At 38.8% G+C, this 26,076-nt stretch overlaps 1 protein-coding gene across 1 annotated transcript in view; it reads right to left on the bottom strand.

Moving 5' to 3' along the window:
- Positions 1–26,076, bottom strand: part of ERBB4 (erb-b2 receptor tyrosine kinase 4) — a 1,012,642-nt gene that overhangs the window by 567,223 nt on the left and 419,343 nt on the right. Inside the window, exon 3 of the mRNA XM_058186165.1 lies at positions 10,980–11,131. Within this exon, the coding sequence (XP_058042148.1) occupies positions 10,980–11,131 (152 nt within the window). The remainder of the gene's footprint in view (positions 1–10,979; positions 11,132–26,076) is intronic.

The following is a 26,076-nucleotide window of genomic DNA, read 5'->3' as shown; positions in this document are numbered from 1 at the left end:
ACACCCTGTTGCTCCATTCAAATCTGGTTTTTGTTTTTTTTACAAAGCCTTTGATAAAGCCTTCATCCTCTACTGAATTGTTGAAATGAATGGAAAACACTCCCTCTTCTGTATTTTTCCTTCTATTTTATTGCCTTTTTACACATAACAAGGCTTTGCAAAACTTTGAAGGATACTTTCTTTTGAAAAAATAACAAACAAAACACCTTCTTGTGAAGTACAGTATTTTGTGAAGAGGTCCATTTACTTCTAAGAGAGAAAGTAAAACAACCTTTCCCTTGCTTTTAGATAATCTGTGAGAAGGCTGGAAAAGACTTCTCTCATACATTACCGAAGAGCCTCGCCTCGAGGTCAATCAAATTGCTCTGGTGAAGTGAATTAGTTCATCTATTCATTCTGTGTAGCAAATCACATCATTTCTATAATACAAACTATTACAGAGAAATGACTTTGAGTTGCTTAGCATTCAGTTCCTCAGAGCAAATATCTGTCCAGTGCTTCACTCTGTAAAGCAGAAACTCATAAAGTATGGTCCAAGGACCTCTGGAGGGTCCCCCAAGACCCACTTGAGAGTCCTTAAAATAAAAATTACTTGCCAGATTTTGAATGTATTTCTATAAATGTAAAGCAATGACACTCTCTTCATTATTATATTTGTTAAAAATATAAACTTTTTAATGATCAATAATATGTTAATATACAATGAGTCATTATTACTGTTATTTTTACACATAACAAGGCTTTGCAAAACTTTGAAGGATACTTTCTTTTGAAAAAATAACAAACAAAACACCTTCTTGTGAAGTACAGTATTTTGTGAAGAGGTCCATTTACTTCTAAGAGAGAAAGTAAAACAACCTTTCCCTTGCTTTTAGATAATCTGTGAGAAGGCTGGAAAAGACTTCTCTCATACATTACCAAGAGCCTCGCCGAGGTCAATCAAATTGCTCTGGTGAAGTGAATTAGTTCATCTATTCATTCTGTGTAGCAAATCACATCATTTCTATAATACAAACTATTACAGAGAAATGACTTTGAGTTGCTTAGCATTCAGTTCCTCAGAGCAAATATCTGTCCAGTGCTTCACTCTGTAAAGCAGAAACTCATAAAGTATGGTCCAAGGACCTCTGGAGGGTCCCCCAAGACCCACTTGAGAGTCCTTAAAATAAAAATTACTTGCCAGATTTTGAATGTATTTCTATAAATGTAAAGCAATGACACTCTCTTCATTATTATATTTGTTAAAAATATAAACTTTTTAATGATCAATAATATGTTAATATACAATGAGTCATTATTACTGTTATTTTTACACATTTCAATAAATGTTATACAATTGTGTCTGTTTTAATTTTTAATGTGGTAAAAATCAATAAAAATAACTCACACAAACAAAACATCTTTTGGGGCCCGACATAAATTTTTAAAAGTGGGAAGGGGTTCTGAGAGCAAAGCATTTAAGAAGCACTGCTGTAATGCATTGCACACAGTTATGATCTTATATAGTTGTTACTGGAACCCATTTCATATCAGAAGAATAAGAAAGAATAAAATTAATTTTCCAAGTTCGAAGTAGAACAATTGGTTGGTTGGTTTTTTAATTGGGTCACTGAAGCATTTTTTCAAACAGTGAAATAAGAAGCATCCTTAAACTAATGAATGTCAAATGATTACCATAAACATGCTACTTATATCTATTTTTCCTCTCCTTTCAAGAATGTATTTTCTTTAGTTGTTTTCTTTATATGCTAATAGCTATAATTTATAACATTAACTGGAGATGCTATTTTTGCTGAGACATCTGTGAGGGGGAATCTCAGGTAAAAATAAACAAAAACATGAATTCTTTAGGAACCACTAAAGAAAAACAAAAAGAACATAGTGAGAATCTGTAGATTTGCCACCTGCTGCTCTGATTCCTTTAAGTTTATCAACCTCAAAAAACACTTACCAATTTATATGTTATTGTTTCAAACTACTAAACTACATGGATCAACTGAGGACACTATTTTTAAAAATAAATTCTCTGAAAGCCTGATATTGAGTGGAAAGATGTCTGGGAGCCATTCTATATATACAAGCATATATGTACAAGTTAGTCATCCATTAATTTTACTGGAGGCCCTTTATGAGTTTTGACAAGTAAGAGGTGATAAGTAGTGGATCAACCTCCATTCTTTTACCACTGGCACCATCTTGTCTTACTCTTTGTGTTATGTAGCTTGAGACAGAACAATTGAATATTTCAAGTACTTATTTGTATATGTATGTGTATTATGTGTATAAATCAAATCTGGCCAAATCCCAAATTATAAAGAAAGTGAGGCAATATGGGCCACATTGTCATGTGTGGCTGAAATAGAGTATCTCTGGAACATGGAAAAAATTCTGGATCCACTGCATTCCTCTGGAGTTCCACTCTCCTACAAATAATGGTTTTCTAACAGAAAACCCAAAACCCAAAAACCTCTATAATATGGCTTAATGACTAGGGAGAGGGAAAAATCAGCAAATTTTACATTCTATGATTGCTAGAATAACTCTGAATTGTCATTTGAATCATGATCACCAATTGTAATATATAGCAGAACCTCAGTAGAAAAGCATAAAATCATTATTGTAGAAATTGATTCACAGAGCCACCTGACCCTGACCCTAATCCTATTTCTTATCCTGCATTGACTGAGTTAGGGTTGGAGAAATGGGGTGTTGGTCCTACCTTCTCACTGAGTGGAGACAGCAGCCAGGCATGGGCTGTATTCATCTGTTCAGTTGAAGGACTGAGTCTGTCAAAGTTGTAAGTCCCACCCTTGTTGCTGGGGCCTTCCAGCTTTTGGTGAAGACGAAGAAACAGACTCGCCATGTCAGAAAAAGAAGTGTTAGAGAAAAACAGAGATCATACTGACTAACGGGTGGGGCTGGCTGCTGTCTTCACTCAATGAGAAGGTAGGACCAATACTCCTTCTCAGTAGTAGTGGAGACAGCAGCCAGGCATGGGACATACCAAAGCTGACTGTCCTAGAATAGCGGAATTAGGTAGTAAGGCGGCAATCAGTGCATCCACCAAAGGAACTTGGAGTAGTGTTGTCAACTCCAGGATGACATTGAAAGGCCACCTATTGGTAGAGGAGGGAAGAGGGGAGGACCCAGGAGCAGTCCATTGTCATTGAACAACACTAAGGAACAAGTGAGGAATGGGAACGACGTCTACCATTTTGTTTGGTTTTGAAAAAAGTGAGTCCGACAGCTCATGGGAAGCCTGGGGTTTCTCACCATCCCGGGGAGACCCAACGTGTTCAAGGTCACATTGGTGACCTTGAACAACAATGTTTTGAAAATGGCAGATGGGATCCTGGACAGAAAGCTCGCCACAGACCAGCTGTTCCAGCAATGCAGGTGGAAGACCCCACAAATTGAATGGTGAGACTGTGAGGAGACAGTCCCGGGTAGAAACCTGGTCTGGGGTTGCCCCAGGTGACCATTGGTCCGGAACTGGGGTGGACGATGGACAGGGATCTTCCCTGGTGGCCAATTCAGAGTCTTTGCTTACTGGCCTTACTGCAGATCTTCTGCAGGGCCCTCCCTGTGCCTCTCATCCCACAGAAAAGTTTTACTATGGTGGCTAGCTTTATGATGAGGTCGGGAGTTGTCCCCAAATGTTGTTCTGTCCCTCTCGCCTCAGTCTGAGCGATGACTTAATTAGCTGGCAACTATCAGCTTCTGGCAGCAAACTAGTGAGCATCTGCCAAGTGTCTCTGTTATCTCTCTTGATGCTGATGAGTAAACCAGCTCTAGTTAAGCAGTTGATTTGCTTGCCACGAAGTGGTATAGCAGCCCTTGCTGCTTTTATATCCTGTGGGGTGTGGCTCCATGACTCAGCACTTCCTAGGCCTGCCCCACCCTTGCTTCTGTTGTTCCCACCTCTCCTGCCTACAAAACCTAGGGTCCAGCCAGGCCTGATTGCCATCAGCTGGGTCTGGAGGCATGGTCTGGGGGGTGGGGAAAGAATCAGGGGACGGAGGCCTCGTTATCTCCTCCACCTGGCCTGCCTCTGGCTCCTGGAGCTGAGCCAGGGAAGCTGGTGCTCCAGAGGTAAGTCCTGATGGCCCTTCCCACTCACTTTCTGAGTCACTTTCTGGCAGGGGCCCTGGCTCGGGGGGTGCAGAGACAACAAATGCAATCTCCAAGTCAACAGCCCTGGATTGCTCTGGAACATGTTCCATAGGTGCTATGGTAGCCATTATGGCTTCTTCAGCCTTTCTGACCCTCTTGGATTTACATAGAGCATTTGGCATCATTGTATGCTCAGTGACCAATATCCAAGAGAGCAATTTCTAAGCCCCCTACATTGTTCATGACCCAGGATTGCTGTTGGCTACTAAAGGAGGCAGAAACCCCCCAACAGTGGTGCCCCTCACTGAGCAACAGCTGTCCTTGTGATTCACAGCTCTGTGTGCTGTATTCAAGCCAGTAAAATATATAAATGACCACGCATAGTGCGGCATTGTGTGGCATTGCACAGCTGACAAATTGTGTGTGAAGTCTCAAACCACGGACTGGCCAGCATGGGGCAAAAAGCTCCTGATGATGTCAGACTGGCTGGCAATGGAGCGGAAAGCTTCTGGTAATAGCGATTCTGCCAATAATGGAGCACTAGACTCCTGAAATTGGGGGGCAAATGGTCATGGAGCGTGAAGCTCCTGACAGGGTGGCTCATGTGTTAATGGAGCACCAAGCTCTTTAGAGAAGTAGCTCAGGCTATAATAGAGCACAAAGCTCCTGAAGGTACTTGCCTAGTGAGAAAGGAGTGTGAAGCCCTGATAAGGATAGCCCGGCTGTCAGTGGAGCACACGGCTCATGAAAATGGCAGCTCAGCCAGAATGTCTATGGAGCATGGAGCGCCTGCTAGCACTGTCTGACAGGAGTCCAACCACTGATGTGGAAGCAAAGGAAAACACTGGAGGTCATCAGAAATGTAGGCAGGCGAAATGGAGCCAGAAGCCACCAAATTTAAATGTTGGGTGCGGCCGAGAAGATTCAACAAAACGGCCGCCCCACCAGCCCATTGGGAGCATGAATCTCCACCAAGTCACTGTCAGTGTCAATGGCTCACAAGATCTCGTAAACCATCCCAGCTCCCACGGAGTGTGGATCCCCACCACCAGTCCAGAATGCTCGCAGAGCAAAGGGAATCCCAGGGCTGTCATAACCACAAGTGAGCTGTCAAGGAGCTGGGAAGCCCCTGACAATGGTCAAGCCGAAGCCCTGCCATTGGGGAGAAATGATGGCGACTCAACCAGAATTGGGAGGTCACTAATCATGAAAGATGAAAAGGTGGAATAGAATAATTCTTGATGATAAGGAGAAGTAGTTGTGAAGATAAGCAGTCAAGATGAGAAGAGAAGCTAACTGACATGTCCATCCAGTCTGAAGGACTGAGTCAAAAGCTGGAAGGCCCTAGCAACAAGGGTCTTACAACTTTGACAGACTAAGTCCTTCAACTGAACAGACGAGTACAATACATGCCTGGGTGCTGTCTCCACTACTACAGAGAAATTCCTGAGTAACCTCACCATTCTTCTCCTTTCAAGGGCTTATGTTGCAATCATTCTCAATTGAGGCATGCTTTTTTCTGTTCCATCTTGGACAATATTGGTGAAAATAATTACAGATGTCCGTAGTATTGATTAATAAAGGCAACTGCTGCTACAACTCTCAGATTTTTCTCTCTCACACACATTTTTTATTTCCTGGATCCAACTGAAGAACTGTTTTGCTTCCTCAGGGAACCTAATATAAAACTTATCTAGATTTCCATCAAGTTGCATGGAAATGTGACCAGTTGATTGGTTTGGGGGCATGCTTTGTATGCAGATACTTTCTGTACTTTGTCCATAGCATGTATAATCCTCTTTGGAATCATAATTCCACAGGCAGATTTCTGGTGGTGGTATCTTGTGTTCTTCCACTACCTTGACAGTAGCATCAAAGTAACCCTTTAGCTCTTTTATTGGTGATTAGCAAGGCATCCAGGTGTTCACCAATGTTTGCCTAGATGGGTTTGTGAATTCTAATTGTGGTCCAGACTTTTCTAGTGACTCCAGCTGCATCTTGGCAGAAAGGAGGGGTAGACTGTTAGTATTCCCTTCAGTGAAAGGGTTACAGACTTGGAATTGATTGGCCTGGAGACATTCTTGTCCATCCACATAAGGAACATATTGAGTCCTCAATAGAGCCATAATTGCTTCCTCATTCAACACATTTGGTACACTACCCATACCTGACAGTGTTCATTATTTGCAACTTGATGGCAAAGAATATATGTACATTTTTTACTAATCCAAAGCTGAATTGGCACGCATCCCAGCTCCAGGCTAGTAAAAAAGGTTCTAACAGAGTGCCTCTGGGTGGCTTACTGGCACTTCCACCCATTTTTCCTGAACTTCAGCCATCCATTTTGTACCCATGTTTCCACATAAACAGCTCTTCATACGACTTCCGGTGGCTCCATGTCGTTGATGGCGGTCTATTTTAGACCGCTAGCTCTGTGATTCCGTAGAGCCGCTCAGACAGCGTTAATCAGCTGTCTGGCGGCTTGAAAATCTCTCCCTCAGGCAAAGAGGGAGAGGTGAGCATTTGGGCTAAAGTAGAGTCCCCAGGAAAGCCCCAGGAAAATTTCTGGAGGCTTGATGGGAACACTCCTTCTATAGCCTGAGAAAAGCTCCGGAATCTGGAACGCTTCTGCCAAATGGCGGAACAAAAGGCAGTGCCCATATCCGCGACTGAAATGGATATGTGATGGATTGCTAACGCGGACAGAGCAGAAACAGGAGCATTGGCATTTGTTTGTAAGAAGATTTTAACTCCCTATCAGAGGATATATTTGTAGTCAAGATTGGAGATGAAGAAAGCAAATGGTGTTTTGTGTATTGGAAGTGAAAGTTAAGGAAATGCTTACTACAATTGCTGGCGTGGAACCTATAAGAAGAATATAACAAGATATTTTTTAAATGGAATGAATTAGAATTTTTTATGATTTTTTTTAACCTTTTTTTTATTACACTGTTTAAGAAGAAAAGTTTATTGAATTTTTTTTTCTTTTTGGTAGATTATACAGTTTAAAAATGGCTCTTAAGCATACAGAATTAACTACTACTAAAATCTTGGAAATTTCTTCAGCTTTAATACGGAAATTAAAAGAAGATATCAAGGAAGGTTTAAGGAATTTTTTACAGGAACTTATGGAGGCTCATCTTTTAGAAAATTTAATGAAATGGAGAAAGAAATATTGGATTTTAAAGATATGGTGGAAGAGCAGAGGAGGGCTATGAACAAGGTAAAGGATTCAATTACGCCATTATTGGTATCTAGTATTCAGACGGAGGAAAGACTGGAAGAACTTAACCAAATTAATTTAGATTTACAAAGGAAAATAGAGGAAGTTCAAACGAATCAAATTAATTTGAATTTAGAAAATAAAATAGATGATATTCAGGTTAAGGTGGATAGGGCGGATGAAGAAAGGGTTATATTACAATATAGATTAATGGAATATGCTATAAGGGTGAGGGGATTAAAGGAATGTAGGCAGGAAAATTTAAAAGAGATTTTTACTCAGGCCTTTGCTCAGATAGATGGAGTGGAACTAGAAGATTTTGAAGTTAATATTGAAAAAATCTATTGTGTTAATTCTTGGTTGGCAAAGCAGAAGCGTTTACCGAGAGATGTGGTTATTTATTTTACAACTAAGAAGATTAGGTATGGAATTTTACAAGCATTTTATAAAAATAAATTTCAAATATTAGGACAAGATATAACATATATAATAATGATATAATAATAATGAAGGAAATGCCTCCTAAAATGTTAAGAAAGAGAAAAGAATTTGCCTTTTTAGTGGATGAGTTTAAGAAACATCAGATATATTTTAGATGGAAGGTTCCAGCTGGCTTAACAGTGAATTATAAAGGAAGAAAGTATTTTCTTAATACAGTTTTTAAAGCAATCTTTAATACCAATGTATTAAAGATTGGAAATCCTTTATTGCTAGATGTTAAGTTGATTGGTGAGCAGATGGTGGGAAAGGTGTAAGATAGAAGATAAGGGGAGGGAGCATGTTTTAATTCTAATAAATTTGATTATGGTTAATCTTTACAAATGATTTATTTTGGATATAAAAGTGTAATTATAGGGGTATTATTTGATACATGTGAGGTATAAAGAAATGGGAAGATGGAATATTGTTTAATTTTGAAGGATAGACAGTAAAATTTATGAATTTGGATTAAATATTATTTTTGAGAGATTATTTATGGATGTAATGTCATTTGGTTAAACAGAACTTAATTGTTATAATTGATATATTTTGGATATAAGTTATAGGAGTAATTTCAATAATGTTATTTGACATATGTAAAGTAAATTGAAGATTCTAATTATTACAATTGATATATTGTGGATACAATATAGGTTTAATATTAATATTAGCAATGCTATTTGATGTATGTAAGTGATACCAAAGATATGAGAAGATAGAATATTGTTTACTTTTCGAGACTGGACAGTAAAATTTAAGAATTTAAGTTGGAAATATGAATTATTTTTGAGAGACTGTTTAAGGAAGAAAGATATTACAGAAGAATTTCTGATGAATATTGGAAGATGGAACGTTGTTTTGGCGTTGATTGATGAAAATTGGATATTAAAAACTATGTACTTTATTGAAGAACTGGAAATACCAATTTAATCGGAAGATTCTGAAGACTTTAGGAGTGGAATGGGCTGATATATAATGGACTGGAAGAAGAATGTACTTTCTTGTTTCTGGAAGGGGAGTTAAGGTTTTAGAGAAAGTAGTGACTATGGATTATGATTTATGTTGTATTTTAATTTATGATTGTTAATTTTATACCCTGTATTCGGTCCTGGGAAGTCTCGGGGGGGGAGGGGGGAGGGAGGGGAGGGGTGGATATGGGGGGGGAAATTTTGTAAAACTTTTTAATAAAAAAACAAAAAAAAACAGCTCTTCATACAATCTCTATAGATATGATACTCTGGTATTTGATCATTGCTTTCCTGTCTCAATGTGTCAACAACTTTTCCCTAGGCTAAGAAAAGGGGATGGATAAAAAACAATCCAAACTCAAGCCTGTTTTATGACAGGAAAACACGAAGGCAAAACATTCACATTCTCTCTCAAAGCGATAATCCCTTCATGCAGTTTTACAGACTTACCTACATTGGAATCTTATGGACTAATGTCCCAATTACTTTAACCGCTACACTGGGATCACTTCCCCAACCAACAAACCCAAATAGGTGATTTCAGCTTGATACTAGTAGGGTCTTTGAGGTGGTGCTCCTTGGCAGCAACTAGAGTATTGTCCCAGTCACCACAATTCTTAGAAAAGACTGTGAAGCAACCTCAATAGCCTTTTTAACTATCTAAGGGATGGGTTTGGGATATTCCTCTATTCAGTCAAGAAATGGTTTTAAAAGTTACCCAAAATCTTTATTATGAGTCCAGTCAATCACACAAGAACTCTTTATAATTATGCTTCTCTGAGGCAAGATGGCAAGCTTTTGTAGTAAGACATTATAGTATACAATAAAAGTGTGTGTTAGAATAAGAACCTTACCATATATCATTAATAGCTAACTGATTCTGTCTTTCCTTATCTGCTTAGACCACACATGCACATTAGCAATCCTGGAATGCCCCAAATTCCTGGGCACACATATTACTAGGTTATACATCCTTCTTGACCACAATTTAGCTAAAGGTTAAAAGTTTAAACTAGGTAATTTAACCTAAAACAATACTCTTCCAATGGAAAATCATTCCGTTCATTCAGTCTTTAGCTTCCATCACAATTCTCAACAATAACTTTCATCACATCTTTTTTAAAAGGCATCATTAATTTTTATCAACACTTTTCTCAAAGCACATTCTCATCTCTTCAACGTAACTGAAATTTGGCAAAACTATTCCATAAAGAAGTGTATGTTCATCATATTATGATCCAAAATAACAGAACCACACCAAATATTTGAGTGACATCACTTGTTCTTGCATTAATTCCTGTACAATGCTGTACATTTCCTTCCTTGTCTGCTGAAACAAAAATCACAACTATTTTCCCCTTGCCAAGATTACAGGAGAACAAAGCTCTTTTTTCCATACTCCAGATCCATTCACTATGTCAAAACAGGTAATTTCTGGAGTTTAGATAAAGTAGTTTTGAATTGATAAAGCATCAGTGGTGTGCATAACTAGCATGATCGTTTACCAAATTCACTATATAGTAAAATACATTTTAATACTTTAAAATGGTACATATTTTTAAATTTTAAGGTGCCCTAATTTTTTATAGAAAAAGAAATCATAAGCCTTCTGTTCACTTTCATGTGGCATTTGCTCATTTCTTTATTTTCTGTCAGCATACCCTGACCACCAGCAACAGAATATAATATATTGAGGAAACAAACAATAATTTCTCTATATAAGATAGCTTCTTTTCTTAAACCATCCGATGGTATTCTTTTTCATCTAGCCTCTGAAGTATTGCTAAGGAAACACGGGGAAACAGCCTGGAGCTTCACTTCATAGAGAAAGTATATTTATTCTGTTTCCTAACCAGAGACACTTGTGGTTGGTGATGAAATTCCCCATAATCCCACAAGTATATGTATGTATTTCTTTACAATATTTAGTGGCCAGCCCACTCTAAAGCAGCTGAAAGTAGAATTAAAAGTAGAAAATGTAATATCAATCTAAGCAAAGACCATGATAGGACACAAGAAAAGAAATAGGACATGATAGGACACACGAAAAGGAACAAGAGCAATACTAGTAAGAGCATTCTATCACATCATTCACAGATCTCTCTAAAGTCATAATCTCCAGACTGATTCAGACCATCAATGCAATAGCAAATGTCTACTTACATGCGTTTCAAAGGAAGTGAGACATCACTTACCCGTAAAAAGGAGAGATCTCGGTTATGTTCAATGCTGGTGATTTCTAGATTGCCCATTACTACTTCACAGTTCTCATAATATTTTCGCAATGTACGATACTGTTGCTCAAGGTCAGACAGAGAGCTCAATTTGTTCTCAGTGCCAGCACAAACTGTAGAAAAATGGGAGAATGGGAATAATGAATAAGAACTAATATAAATGTGTGCCCCAAAATTCATGTATTGTAATTTATCTAAAGTTAAATGATTGTTGGTACTCATTTAATATAAAAGATATTCCAGCCAATTAATTTAGGTATATATGAATTATTTCATGTCTATAGTGATTTCCTCACTCTCCTAATTTTTTACTATTCACTGCTATATGCAACATTAAGAAAATTATTTGAAACTCCACCAGGGCTGCAAAAGTGAATCCCTCAGAATAGATGACATGGAATTCTGAACAAAAATGAGAAAAGCATCCATGCTAATAACCACAATTCAGAAGTGTGCATATCTTGCAATGAGTTTGAAAGCAGTTAAAGCAATGCTTTCATTGAACTTATATCAGTGCACCATGGGCTCGTCATTATAGCAGAAACCCTTCTGCTCCAGATAGAAAATATTTGTTTGTCTAAATATTTTTTCTAACATAAACAATTAAGAATAAGTAAAGAAGATAGGAAAAATAGATTTTGAAATCAGTTATATGGGGGAGAGGTGGGATGAAATCACAGTCATTTGCTCTCTTCCTCAAAAAGCCCCAAAAGTATGGAATTCAGCTATTTTACAAAATCAGCTACAGTACTTACACTCCTCACCCTATTCAGTAAGAATTCTATCCTTATTAGATTGCAAGTATCACTTCTGAATGCTAAAACAAACAAGTATACAAAGAAGCATTTAAAATGTTTTTTATATTACTGCAAAGTCTCAAACACATGTATTCTCACTTTATCTCAAAGATGTGATAAACCAAATATGATGAGATTTGGTGATCATGCAAGACTACTAGAGATTTAAAAAAAAACACTTCCAGAATAATGCTTGGATATCTTAAAATATAGAGATTATTTCCAGTTATGCAGAAGAGTTCTTTATCAAAATTATAGTATCTTGAGCTCATTGTTTGAGTAAGGCCATCTAATTATTTTACTGTACACTTATTTTCAGAAAAATAGTTAACTTTGTCTCTCTTTTATTTTGTATGTAGTTTACTGTACACATACTACCCTGTGCACAGAATTTACAAAAAGAAATTAAATCTAATTTTTAAAGACTGGTTTTTGGAGAGCAGACCCAAATCCCCCCCTGGAAGCAGTGGTGGGATTCAGCCAGTTCGCACCACTTCAGGAGAACTGGTTGTTAACTTTCTGAGCAGTTTGGTGAACTGGTTGTTGGAAGAAATCATTAAGGCAGAGAACCGGTTGTTAAATTATTTGAATCCCACCACTGCCTGGAAGGCTTGTAGTCTGAGAAAGTGTTGGTATCCCTATGACAGAACCTAAACATTTATCTTGCTTATAACCTAATCTTATTATTTTTTTGGTAAGTACCGTATATACTCGAGTATAAGCCGAGTTTTTCAGCACGTTTTTTGTGCTGAAAAACGTCCCCTCGGCTTATACTCGAGTCTACGTCTTCGGGAACCCCGCACAGGAGGGGGTACCGAACGGACTCCCATGGGAGGGATGGGGAGCGGGCCCGCCGAGGTCTCGCGGGATTTGTCGCCCCCAGGCCGGCCCCCATTCCCGTGTCTGGTGGGCGGACGGCACAAACTTGGCGGGCTGTGCATTGGCGCGGGGAAGCCCTGGTGGTGCAGTGAGAGGGCTGGGCAGGGGAGCCGCCAGCCTTCTCGGCTGAGGAGGAGGTTTCCCCGACGCGAGCTTCGCCGCGAGAGCCACCCAAAGGCCAGAAGAAAGGTCATTCCATCGATAATGGGCGGCTCCTTCCTCTCCGCCTTACCCATGCTATGCGAGCCGGCTGGGCTGCAACCCCGCCGCCGCCGCTCCTTCCTCAGCCTCCCGGGCCTCGCGCTCTAGCAGCCGCCAAGCTCAGGCCGGACTCGGCAGCTCCCATCAGCACTCGCAGGCGCGATTCGGGCAGGAGGAGTCGGGCTCGCTCTGTGGCGGTGGCGCCTCCGCCGCCGCCGCCGCCGCCGCCACGGAGCGAGTCCGGCTCCTCCTGCCCGAATCGCGCCGGGCGAGTGCTGATGGGAGCTGCTGAGTCCGCCTGAGCTGGCGGCTGCTAGAGCGAGCCCGGGAGGCTGAGGAAGGAGCGGCGGCGGCGGGGTTGCAGCCCAGCCGGCTCGCATAGCATGGGTAAGGCGGAGAGGAAGGAGCCGCCCATTACTCGATGGAATGACCTTTCTTCTGGCCTTTGGGTGGCTCGCGGCGGCGAGCTCGCGGTCGGGAAACCTCCTCCTCAGCCGAGAAGGACTGCACCGCCAGGGCTTCCCCGCGCCAATGCATAGTCTGGCGGGAGTTACTGCGGCTCACCCGGCTCCCGCCCCAACTGGTGGTGTTGGGGCAGCCGCTGCCGCTTTCTAGGAAAAAGGTCGCTCGCCCAAAACACCTCGCCTTCTCCTGGGAGGGGCTGGGTGGCTAGCCGGAAGGGTTGAATAAGCCAACCTCCTCCTCCTCCTCCTCTCCCGCAAGCGAAAGAGCGTTTTCCCGTTGGAAGAGAGACAGAGAAAGGAGGGGCCGTTCCTCCCCTTCTTTCATTCTTTCTTCTCCCTCCGTGCTTCAGAAGCTGGGCGTGTGTGTGTGCGCCCTAGTCCCCTTCTGTTCATGGCGCTGGAAGAGAGAGAGAGAGAAGGAGGGCCGTTCCTCCCTTCTTTCATTCTTTCTTCTCCTCCGTGCTTCAGAAGCTGGGCGTGTGTGCGCCCTAGTCCCCTTCTGTTCAGCGGTGCTGGAAGAGAGAGAGAAAGGAGGGGCCGTTCCTCCCCTTCTTTCATTCTTTCTTCTCCCTCCGTGCTTCAGAAGCTGGGCGTGTGTGTGCGCGCCCTAGTCCCCTTCTGTTCCGCTGCGCTGGAAGAGAGAGAGAGAGAGAAAGGAGGGGCCGTTCCTCCCCTTCTTTCATTCTTTCTTCTCCCTCCGTGCTTCAGAAGCTGGGCGTGTGTGTGCGCGCCCTAGTCCCCTTCTGTTCCGCGGCGCTGGAAGAGAGAGAGAGAGAGAAAGGAGGGGCCGTTCCTCCCTTCTTTCATTCTTTCTTCTCCCTCCGTGCTTCACCGTGCTGGGCGACCTGGAGCAGCTGCTCTTCAGCCAGATGCTCGGTGAGTCAGCCCGTCCCCTTCCTTCCCGTGGGGGTGTGCCTTGCTGGTGAAGGTTATTGGGGCTTTTGAGCAAGGGAGGAGGAACGCGAGCACCGCCTTTCGCGCTGGCATTCCGGGATTTCCCTTTGCTTAGAGCTGGGAATCCTCCTTCCCCCTTTTGCACTCCCTCCCTCCCTCCCTCTCTCTCTCTCTCTCTCTCTCTCTCTCTCACACACACACACACAGACTTCTAAAGTCGATTGGCACAATGCTAAGCAAACACAGCAGTGGGTCAAGGGTGAAGGGCTAGGAACCTGGCAGGTGAAAGGTTGAGCGACATGAAAGGCAAAGACCACAATTGTTGTTTTTTTTTGTTTGTTTGTTTACATTTATACCCCGCCCTTCTCCGAAGACTCAGGGCGGCTTACAATGTATAGGGCAATAGTCTCATTCTATTTGTATATATTTACAAAGTCAACTTATTGCCCCCCCAACAATCTGGGTCCTCATTTTACCTACCTTATAAAGGATGGAAGGCTGAGTCAACCTTGGGCCGGGCTCGAACCTGCAGTAATTGCAGGCTTTGTGTTCTTAATAACAGGCCTTACCAGGCAGAGCTAAACCGGCCCTTCAGAAAGGGCCGTTCTTTTAAGAAAGAAGCTTTAGCAGGGAGGGGGGGATGGGAGGGTGTTTTAAGTTTTGGCAAACAGCCAGGCCAACTGTATTGGAGAAGGTCACACAACTGGCCTTAACATTTTAGCTGCTGTCTTTTTCCTCACACTTGGGTTTAATGATATTAGAGACCCTTATTGCCCTGCCAAAAAAAAAAAAAAAAAGAGCCACCCCAACGTCTATGAAAATTAACCTTCTCTGCCAAGAGACACTGTGCAGGGTATTTTCACTATTGGTGTGCATACAGGCTTAGATTTGTGCTGGGTTCTTAGTGCTTAGAGCACTGACCTTCAGAGGCACCCTGGTCCCTTGGAAGCTAAAGGAGGACTCATTTTCATGCTTGCAGTTGTATTGTCAATTTCTGTGAGACAATGTTGTTGAAGTAACTCACTCACTCATTCATTCATTCATTCATTCATTCCTTGTGTGTCCAATCACACTTAGCCAATAAAAATTCTATTCTATTCTATTCATTCATTCATTCATTTTATTTTGTCAAATACATATTAAATAATTATATAAATATAAGCATGAATTGAATACATAAAAGGAATACAACTAAAGGGAACATTAGGACAGGGACGGTAGGCACGCTGGTGCTCTTATGCACGCCCCTTACAGACCTCTTAGGAATGGGGTGAGGTCAATACTAGATAGTCTTTGGTTAAGGCTTTGGGGATTTTGGGAAGAGACCACAGAGTCAGGTAGCACATTCCAGGCATTAACAACTCTGTTACTGAAGTCACATTTTCTGCAATCTAGATTGGAGAGGTTCACTTTTAAGTTTGAATCTATTGTGTTCTCGTGTATTGTTGTGGTTGAAGCTGAAGTAGTCATTGATAGGAAGTACATTGTAGCAGATAATTTTATGAGCTATGCTCAGGTCATACCAAAGGCGGCGTAGTTCTAAATTTTCTAAAGCTGGGAATCCTCCTTCCCCCTTTTGCACTTTTATTGTTTTTCGTTCAAATAAATATTCATGTTATTTTACTTGGCTCTATCTTTATTTTTTACATTGACCAGTAGCTGCCTCATTTCCCACCCTCGGCTTATACTCGAGTCAATAGTTTTTCCCAGTTTTTGTGGTAAAATTAGGTGCCTCGGCTTATATTCGGATCGGCTTATACTCGAGTATATATGGTACTTGGGATTTGGGAGTTATTTTGTTATGTTGACATTGTTAGCAAGTCAGAGCCTCTGGATGTAGGTGGGCATACAAGCAAAGTAAACAAAATAAACTGTCAAGTATATGTCATAAAAGATTGTGAAGTTTGAATTGTGGCATCATAAAGACTATTTTATTTTAAACCTTTGTGGATTACAATTCACTACTGTTCACAAGTGTTTATGGTTTATTAAACTGGTTAGTCTTTGACACGGCTTGTTGTTTTTGTTTTAAAAGACTAACACCCTCAGGCAATCTTTATAGAAATGCAATTAACACATAGTTATCCTTCACTGAGTTTCACAAGTAATTGCAAAGGGTTTCCGGAACACAGTTTGACCAAGTCAAGATAGCTTTCCAACTCCACATACTCTGTTAAATTATTCTGAACACATTGAAACTGCGATTTTCCTTTTCAATCTCTGGAGCTGTGTTCCGGGTATCTCTGGGTGAGAGACTGTAACCCAGTTCAAAATTAAAAATTAAAAATAAGCCATAGTTAACAGGGTTTCGGAAAATAATACATCTGTGTCTCTCTACATGATCTTGTATAGCAGGACTTTTAGCTGAAGAATTGCCAATCAAATAATGCATACACAAGGCACTGCTCACAAAATCATTTTCAGAAATCTATTTATAACCCCCCACCCGGAAAATTCCCTTTCTGTGTCAATTGAATAATGCAGTTTTAACTTTTTTTTAGTTACTGCAGGGGTGAGAATAAAAAAAAATCAAGTTGACATCAGCATAGCCACATGGACTTGCCTTTTTTGATTGCCCTTGGGCTTTTATACAAAATGCCTAATCATTTTAACAGTGGAAAAAAAACATTAAGCTGAAACAGCCTAAATGGAAGAGAATCAACAAATGATACAATTGTCCCAAACAGCAATCAGCTAATTTTCAGCCAAAACTAAGGGTAGTTTGGAAATCATTTGCTGCTTGGTTCTGACATGCATGGTCAATGCCTTACAGCAGTCCTCCCAAAGCAAGAATAATAAAAAATTAATACTAATCTATAAACTGTCAAGAAAAATAATCCAGATGGGTTTGAGTTCCCAATTATATGGGTTAATTTGAGGCACCATTAGAGGATTTTGTTAAAAGATTGCTATCTTGGCAGTTTTAATAGCCATCTAGAGTCAAAACAGTGAGCCAGTTCGCTATAACCGTAAATGTATGTGGCTATAAACTAAAGACCATGAGTTCTAGTCCAGCCTTAGGCACAAAGCCAGTTGGGTGACCTTGGGCCAATCACTTTCTCGCAGCCCTAGGAGAAAGCCAATGGCTATTGCAAAGTAGTTCTGAAAAAGCCGTACCAAGAAAACTGCAGGGATTTGTCCAGTCTGCCTCCATGAATTGGACACAATTGAGCAGAAGGGGGGAAAAAGTCAGAACAGACTGTTCTGGACTAGTCTACATATATCTCATCAGTGTAGGGAGGAAGAGTTGCCTGTGGCCATGATACTAAAATATTGGATAGGTAATTCCCAATATCCATGAAAGCTGCCTAATACAATATTTCTTCCCATGCCTGCTTTTCAAGAGTTACATATTCAAATATTGGGAGCAATTTTATTTTAGTCAATATTATAGAAATACTCTAGTTTTGAAAATTTTGTTCAGTACATTATTTATGGTTATGGCACAAATCCACCATCTTGTAGTATGTTTCTTTCTCAGTCACCAAATTCTTTTCTGAATTATCAACCATCTCAAGCCTCCTGCTTTGTTCAAATGTTGTGAATTTATACTGCAGGGTCTACATCATACGTGTAAGTAGCTACAACTGTTTTAGGCTTTCATGGAACCATCTTTATATTCTAGGCTGCAGATAAATTAGCTATTTCCCTCCACCTTCTCCATCTCTACCAGTCTTTTCTTTGTTCTGTTCTAATGTTGTTTTGCCTTGAGCTTAAGTCCTTAACTCTGACATAGGTACTGGACTTGACAAGCAATTAGAGCAAGCAATTTCCACCCGTCAAACCTTGCCAGATTTGTCATCTGCCATCTGTGCTATCATCTGGCTCTCCTTGAGGCCTTGCTGTGTATCCGGATCCACTTGCATGGGAGCAAAGGAACGGTAAACCCCATCATGCTGTTGGTTAAAAATGACACATTGAAGAATGCTGATGTGAAGGGTATTTGTCTGGATTTCTATTTATGATCTTGGCTCAGGTTTTTATTTATTTTCCTTTACCATGCGGGTAATATGGAGAGCTATTTTGTCAAGAAACCCCAGGGCATAGCAGCTTTGCTGCTTACTTAGCTGTAGGTGCCAATATGCTCTCAGGGACTTAATCTCAACTGACTGCAATGAGTGCCAACATGATCTCATTCCAAATGGATAGAAACTAGTTTAAGGCAAATGTGATAATTTTTGCTCTAGAAAATTATTGTAACCAAGGTGAATATCAAACTCCTAATTAAACCAGTCATATACGTTGAAGAATTTCAGCCTGTTTGGCTCCATCCCCTCCCCCCATTTTTTTTGGCTATATATATTTAGCAGGTTGATCATGCTGACTGCAAATGAAAATTCCTAAATATGCTAGTTTGTTTTTCCAAACGAGGAATGGAAAAGAAGATTTTAATACTGCATGTTTCTTGTCTTTTTTTTCTCCCTTTTGAAGCAATCTCAGTTGAAATTTTATATGTTATGTATTACATATTCCTATCACATCATATTCCACTGTGAAATTCACTGTCTTTCTTTTTTTTTTTAAATTCAAAAAGTTTTACAAAAAAAAAATTCCCCCCCCTTTCCCCCCAACCCCCTCTCTTCATTAATACCCTCCCCACTCCCCCCTGACTTCCCGGAACAAGCACAAGGTATAGTTAAAAATAAAACAAACATATGCTAAGAAAAATTTTCCCCAAAACTATTATACCAATTTTCCCTCTCTAGCTCTGACTTCCTCCTAACATAACCAAAATCCTTCAAAAAAAAATTAACAATTAACAGTAATAAAATATATAAATCAATAGAACAAATTAATCCTAAAGTATTTAAAACCAGCTAAAGCATAAAAATCCAATCCAATTCAGAGAATATCTCCCTTATAGCTTCTATAACCATATAATTTTCCCCCCAGGTCTTTCTTACATAAGATCTTTCGAGAATATTCTATTTAAAATTCAGTGCAACACATTATAAAATTTCAATACAGAAAATTACAATATCTATTCAACTTTAGTCCTTCCTCGTCAAAATCCAGTATAGATCCAAATATCTAGTCTTTTATGATAGATATAAAACATATAATCAACCCATTTCTTCCAGATCTTCCTCACATATTGTCTTTCCGGGACACTAATATTTTTGTCTGTTAATATTTCAAAAAAACCTTGTTTCAAGGATAATACTTTTGTCTCTTGCCATTTTTTTTGATGCATTAATCTCTGTCTTTCCTTCATTACTCCTTTTGAAAAGTCAGTCACAATATTTCCTAGTAGTTCCTTATGTCCAAGAATCCACAAATTACTGCCATATATTCCATCAGTCCAAAAAGAGAACTCTTGGAAAGCATTAACCCTATGATTTTTTTTAAAAAAATTCACTGTCTTTCTGAATGCTGGCTTTTGAATTCTGAATACTTAGTGTGCGACTCCTGGATTGTAGCTTTAGGAAAGCTGTTACCAAGTTAAGACACATCTATTTATTTGCGCAGGACTGAACTAGATTTTAAATTTGAATTGGTTTTAATGGGGATTTTATTATTTTTATTGTCATTTTTAATTATTCGGCCATTTGTAATAAGTTTTTAAATGGATGTTTTAATTGTATTTATATGTATATTTTTATCTGGCTGTGAACCGCCCTGAGTCCCTAGGGAGATAGGGCGGTATAAAAATACGAAAAATAAATAAATAAATAAATAAAATTCTAGTTTAAATATAACAGCATTCTAATCTGTCTGAAATGCCATTTATTGGAAAGTTAGAGGAGTAGTTTTAGAATAAATCAATATAGGCCTAGAACAGAATTAGTTAAAATTTCATCTTACTCATCTTTACAATATATAACCAGCAGCATTTTTGTCCTGGTCTTTTCAGAATTTAACCATTTATTATTTAAATGAGAATACACTTCTATCTCTTCTCAGACATAATCCTAGTTACCAAACATAGGATTGTAATTTGAGAATCAAACTACATTAGCAAATTTTAGAAGCTATTACTGCACAGTAACTAACCCAAAGTCTTTTACACATTTTTTTGCTTGAGAATTACAGTTTTGTATTTTGTATTTTAAAATGTAGGCATACCTTTTAAAATGTAGGCATACCTATACTCAGTGGTGGGATTCAGCCTGTTCGCACCACTTCAGGAGAACCGGTTGTTAACTTTCTGAGCAGTTTGGCAAACTGGTTGTTGGAAGAAATCATTAGGGCAGAGAACCGATTGTTAAATTACTCGCTTGGATTATTGTAATGCTCTCTACATGGGGCTCCCCTTGTGGTGCACTCGGAGGCTTCAGTTAGTCCAGAATGCAGCTGCGCGGGTGATAGAGGGAGCTACGCGTAGCTTCCACGTAACACCGCTCCTGCGCAGACTGCACTGGCTACCTGTGGCCTTTCGAGTGCACTTTAAGGTTTTGGTTACGACCTTTAAAGCGCTCCATGGCTTAGGGCCTGGGTATTTACGGGACCGCCTGCTGTTTCCGCATGCCTCCCACCGACCCGTACGCTCTCACAGAGAGGGACTTCTCAGGGTGCCGTCTGCCAAGCAATGTCGGCTGGCGGCCCCCAGGGGAAGGTCCTTCTCTGTGGGGGCTCCCACACTCTGGAACGAGCTTCCCCCGGGTTTACGCCAAATACCTGACCTTCGGATCTTCCGTCGCGAACTGAAGACACATCTTTTCATTCGCGCGGGGCTGGCTTAAATTTTATCGATTTTAAATTAATAATTTTAAATGGGGTTTTAGTTTATTGTATATTTTAAACTTTTTAGGCTAATTATAAAATAAGTTTTTTAATTTGCATCTTAAATTGTACATTGTATTGCCTGTTTTATTTTTGCCTGTACACCGCCCTGAGTCCTTCGGGAGAAGGGCGGTATAAAAATCAAAATAATAAATAAATAAATAAATAAATAAAATACTTGAATCCCACCACTGCCTATACTCTCTGAAAAAATGTATTTGTAAACTAAAGAAATATCTTACAGGATTTGGTCATTTGTATTGCAAGAGAAATTAAACATATTTTATTCACTTTGGATATATCTAAAAATCCTATTGGGTAGCTGCAGCTGAGAGTTCACAAAACTGCTACAAGCATGCTTGGATTCATCATTCTTCAATTTTATTATATTAATTCTTAGTCATATATCAATAATGTATTAACATGCATTCAATTGTGTAGTCTCTATGATTCATTGCAATTACTATAACAACATAAAACTATTTCTGCAATTATTATCCTATATAACTATTTCCTAAATATAATTTTGAATGTAACTTTCCAATATTTTCATGATAAGAGCTGCTTTTTAAAATTATTCATCCATTTTTGCTAACGGCCATTTTGATTGAAGAAAAATCCAAGATGAATTTCTCTCAATAGCTTAACTGATTTGAAGCACTTCACAATCTAACCAATGCAATTTTAAACTTTTTGAAAACCCCAATATTGTATGCTTTATTTTCTTTTAAATGAAATTCAGTTAAAATTTTTACCTTTGCCATTCTAGAAAGGAACTAAAATCATTGTAAAAATTCAATGTCAAATACAGTTAACATACTGAGAACTTACTAGGTTGTTTGAGATGAGTTAGCAATAGAATCATAGACTTAGACATCTAATCAAATCCTTTGCTTAGGGCAGGAATCCAAAATAAAGCATCCCAGCAAGACACTGGTCTAGCTTCTGCTTAAACATATCCGTTGAGAACAGTGGTGAAATACACTTACCTTCGCTAATGGTTCGGAAATGTGAGCACACGCTTGCTACATGCACAGAGGGTCAAAAATGGGATGTAATGACATCCCAGCAGGTGGGCACTACCGGTTTGTGCGAGCCGGATAGATCTGGCCGGATTTCACCACTGGTTGAGAAGTAAGTCACCACCTCTCCCAATCATTAGTTCTTTTGTCAAACTATTCTTAATCTTAGGAAGTTTTTACAATTAACAGTTATTGTTTAAAGAAGCATTTGTTTTTAATATTATATATTACACTAAAAGCCTCATAACTATATTGCTATTATGTAAAAGTCTATACGACAAAAATAAATCTAATTCTAACCTTATAATATAAAAGTTACTCAGTGAAAACAACAAAACAAAAATATATACTAATCTATCCTAAGGGGAAAAAAGGGGTAAAGGACAAAAGTCTCTTGAAAACAACAACAGAAATCCTAAATTGCTAAGAAATGCTTCTCCCCAAACTCTCCTATCTGTCAATAGATTGGATTTAGAGATAGATAGATAGATAGACAGACAGACAGACAGATAGATAGAGTTAGATGAGATTGAAATTGAGATAGAGATAGATTAAAAATTACATTATGTAAGCTTCTTTAATTTTATCATTATATCATTATTATTTTTTTAATGAGTTAAACCTCAACCATACACAATTATATTATCTAAACTTGTCACTTTTCTGCTACAAACTAATTTGAATCCTTAAAAATGGCAAATTTCATTAAGCCAACTTTTAAAATTTGGGATGGAAGCTTTTTTCATGAGGATATAATTAGCTTTAGTACAGTCCAACTTCCATTAGAAAGTTCTTATCCAAAGTTCTTCTATACAGAAAGATTCCAGATTCCAGGATATAGTTTAACAAAACATTGGGACCTTTTAAGCTAAACTGCTTTCCAGAAATCTGATTTACTACAGATTTTAGTTCCTTTCTGGAAAATCTTTGCATTTGTATCTATTACCTTTTATTGTGTTCAGCCTATTTATTAACCTTTTATTTTTGTGTTACATGCAATTTTGATAAACTATCAATCACCTCTAATTAAAATTATTAGTAACAATATTAAAAATATATTAACTGGGATTGACCATTCTTTGAGTACCATTTTTGCAGTAGTACTGCAAGCAGGAGGTTGGACTAGAAGACCTCAAAGATCCCTTCCGACTCCATTATTCTGTTTTCTGAACAAAAGCAGACATGTGCTTAAGTCCTCTCTGAATTGTCATGGCACTCAGTCTATATTTAAATCTTTCCTTTTTCAGTATGATATAAGGGGCTTTCTTGAATGTTCAGTTAAACGTACACATTGCATCATTCTCACAATCTGTGAAGAAAATTACCCAGACAAATAGTGTGATAAGATTTATTCTTGATATTTTCTGGTAATTACCATACTATATTCAAGATGTACACAAATAAATCAGTTTTATTTGTTCTAGGTTCTGTTGCTTGGTCTATAATTTCCCTTTTAGAAGATTGAGGTATCTGCTCAATCAAATCTGCTTTGATTACCTGATCTGGCACTTCAGAAATTTCTCCAGATTTTCTTAGAGAACATCACAAAACTGGAACCTTAGAATACAATTTAACTCTTCCTGAAAGTTAACAATTCCAACACTCCATGAGTTTCCCTTAATGTTCCTGCTTCTTCGACTATATCTGTTTAAGTTTTTCCTATTGACTGATATCAAATCAAGGAGAATAGATCCTATTGTTTCCTCTACTTGCTAAAGGAGAAAGTTGTCCAGAAGACAAGTCATGAATTTTCTAGAAAGATCATTTTAGGTTTTCTGCCAGCCTAATGAAAATTTCATGTCAGTACAGTTTTCCATCTCTTTGAAAGAGATTTGCTCTAGGTATAGGTATACAATTTGCTCTAGGTATAGAGGCTCATCTAAAACTCTTTGACAGTCCAAGTAATGGTTAAAGAACAAGAATGCTGCTTTTAGTTCTATACTCCTCCACTTATTTTTAACCTAGCAGCTTTCCATATCATTGCCAAGATGTTTCATTTGGATTTCAATGCAGATATAGGAATTTTTAACATACAATTCTGCCTCCCATTCTGTTCAGTCTAGATGAGAATGGGATCAGCTGCTTGTGGACAAAAGTGCCAGGAGAAAAATAGCCTGTCTTGGTTATTCATTGATACAAGTTTTGCTTTTCAGAAAAGCAAAGGCAAGGCAATCTTCCATTCTTTCAACTATTTTTGTTAAAATGAGACAATACAGCTTTCAGATCACCTTCTGCCCCTATGGTTGGCTCAAATTTCTGAGCTCCTCTCCTGAAGCTGCCAAAAGAAACAATTGGACTCTGCCTGTAGGGTGACCATGTAGCAAGTAATATAGCTAGATCTAAGAATAATAATGCATATCTGAATCTTTGTGTCAGAGATGTCATTTCTGGATTCTCTGTTTTTTCACTGATGGTATACACATAACAATATTTTTTAGAACTATAGTAGAGAATAGCTCAGAATTGAATTATGGAGTCTTTCATGCTCTCTGAGCTTGGAGCACCAAGGATTTTACAACTATTTCAGAATTAACACTTTTATTGCTGAGAACTTTTTTCCAAGATGCATCTTTTCTTCCGCTTTCGGAAAACCTCACAACGTCTAGTCATGTTCTCCAAAAAGCAATACCTATATATGGTTATATGAGACATGAGGTTGATCAAAAATATGTCATGAATGGACAATCACTTGTCAGATACAGGAGAAGGAAAGGTCCCATGTGCTCTCAATTCTGTACAAAGTACAGTGTACTTTTGGAAACTTAAATTTCCCTTATTCCTTTGTGATAAATTGCCTGAGCCCACTTTTACTGTTTTATCAAAGCTTTATTCTCCTTTGAATATCATTCCCTTTGTGCTTATAATTCAAAATTGGCCAATGCTATCTTCTTTCCCTCACCTTTTCATTTATTGATAAGGTTGGCTATAGTGTAGAATATCTTTTACCTGACCTGTGATAAAACCTGGGGGTCTAAAGGGAAAAGGAAAAGTGTGTGAGATGGAAGGGAAGCAGAGATTAGGTACAAAAACTGCTAAATGAATAATAGTAAAGAGAACAGATCATTTTTCCATCTATGTATCTGAACAGAAGGGAAATTTAATTCACAAATGAACTTAGATAATATTTTGTTGTGATGCTGGGACTAAATCACTTCCAGCCCTTGCGGACTTATGCTTTTTAGTTTCAAAATATGAAGATTTTTTCTACCTTTGTTCCTATGTTAAAACTGTCACTCTCAAAGAGAGTCAAATTTCTGTGGGACTTGCAAAAAATCTTACTTTCATAGATGAGTAAAAATACCATAGCAACCCAACAATATAAGTTCTTTAGGGACTGGCTTTGTGATAGTCTTTGAACGTCAGAGAGACTGGAAGGAGGGATCGTTGTCCAGAGAGTTGCTTGAATGCAGTAATCATTTATTTGCCTTAATTGTAATTTAATTAAGAATATACAAATATATTTAAATTACTATCCAATCAATTTGTGCTTCTAAATAAAAATACTCCTGATGAGAATCGCAGTAGGTAACAAGAATAGTCCTTCCCTCCAACTAAGATTTTCAAACTGCACTGATAATTACCCCAAAAAACATCCAACTCACAATTTTGTCTTGTGCAAAATGGATGATTGGATGGTGGTAGTATGGGATGGTAGTGATCAGTGTTTAATTTTACCAAGTACAGATCAATATAATTACGTATAATTATTCACCATTTGATTGCACTGCAATTACTATGTAGTTACAGGGTAACTCTGTGTAGTTAGTTGTGCTGTAAAATTAAAGTGTTACCCTGAGATTCACAAATTACATAATAATCCTCTTCAAGAGTCAATTAGTAATTGCCACATAATCCATAGGTCACATAATGAACAGGTACAAATATCTGTTGTGGATAATTAGGTTGTGTAATAGCCTAATTAAAGAGTACCACGCCCCAATATTCTACCCACATTGCACTGCAGAACTGAAAAGGATTAAAGAGAGAGAGAGAAACCCTTAAAACCAGAAAAGGCATTGCACAGCCCTCATGAATCAAATGAACCAAGTACTCAAACTTAAAAGAGTCCCTAACCTTT

Source organism: Ahaetulla prasina, chromosome 1, assembly GCF_028640845.1.
Source record: "Ahaetulla prasina isolate Xishuangbanna chromosome 1, ASM2864084v1, whole genome shotgun sequence".
In the NCBI taxonomy this organism is placed as follows: domain Eukaryota; kingdom Metazoa; phylum Chordata; class Lepidosauria; order Squamata; family Colubridae; genus Ahaetulla; species Ahaetulla prasina.
Note: the sequence above shows the minus strand (reverse complement) of the source record. Positions and strands in the feature narration are given on the sequence as shown.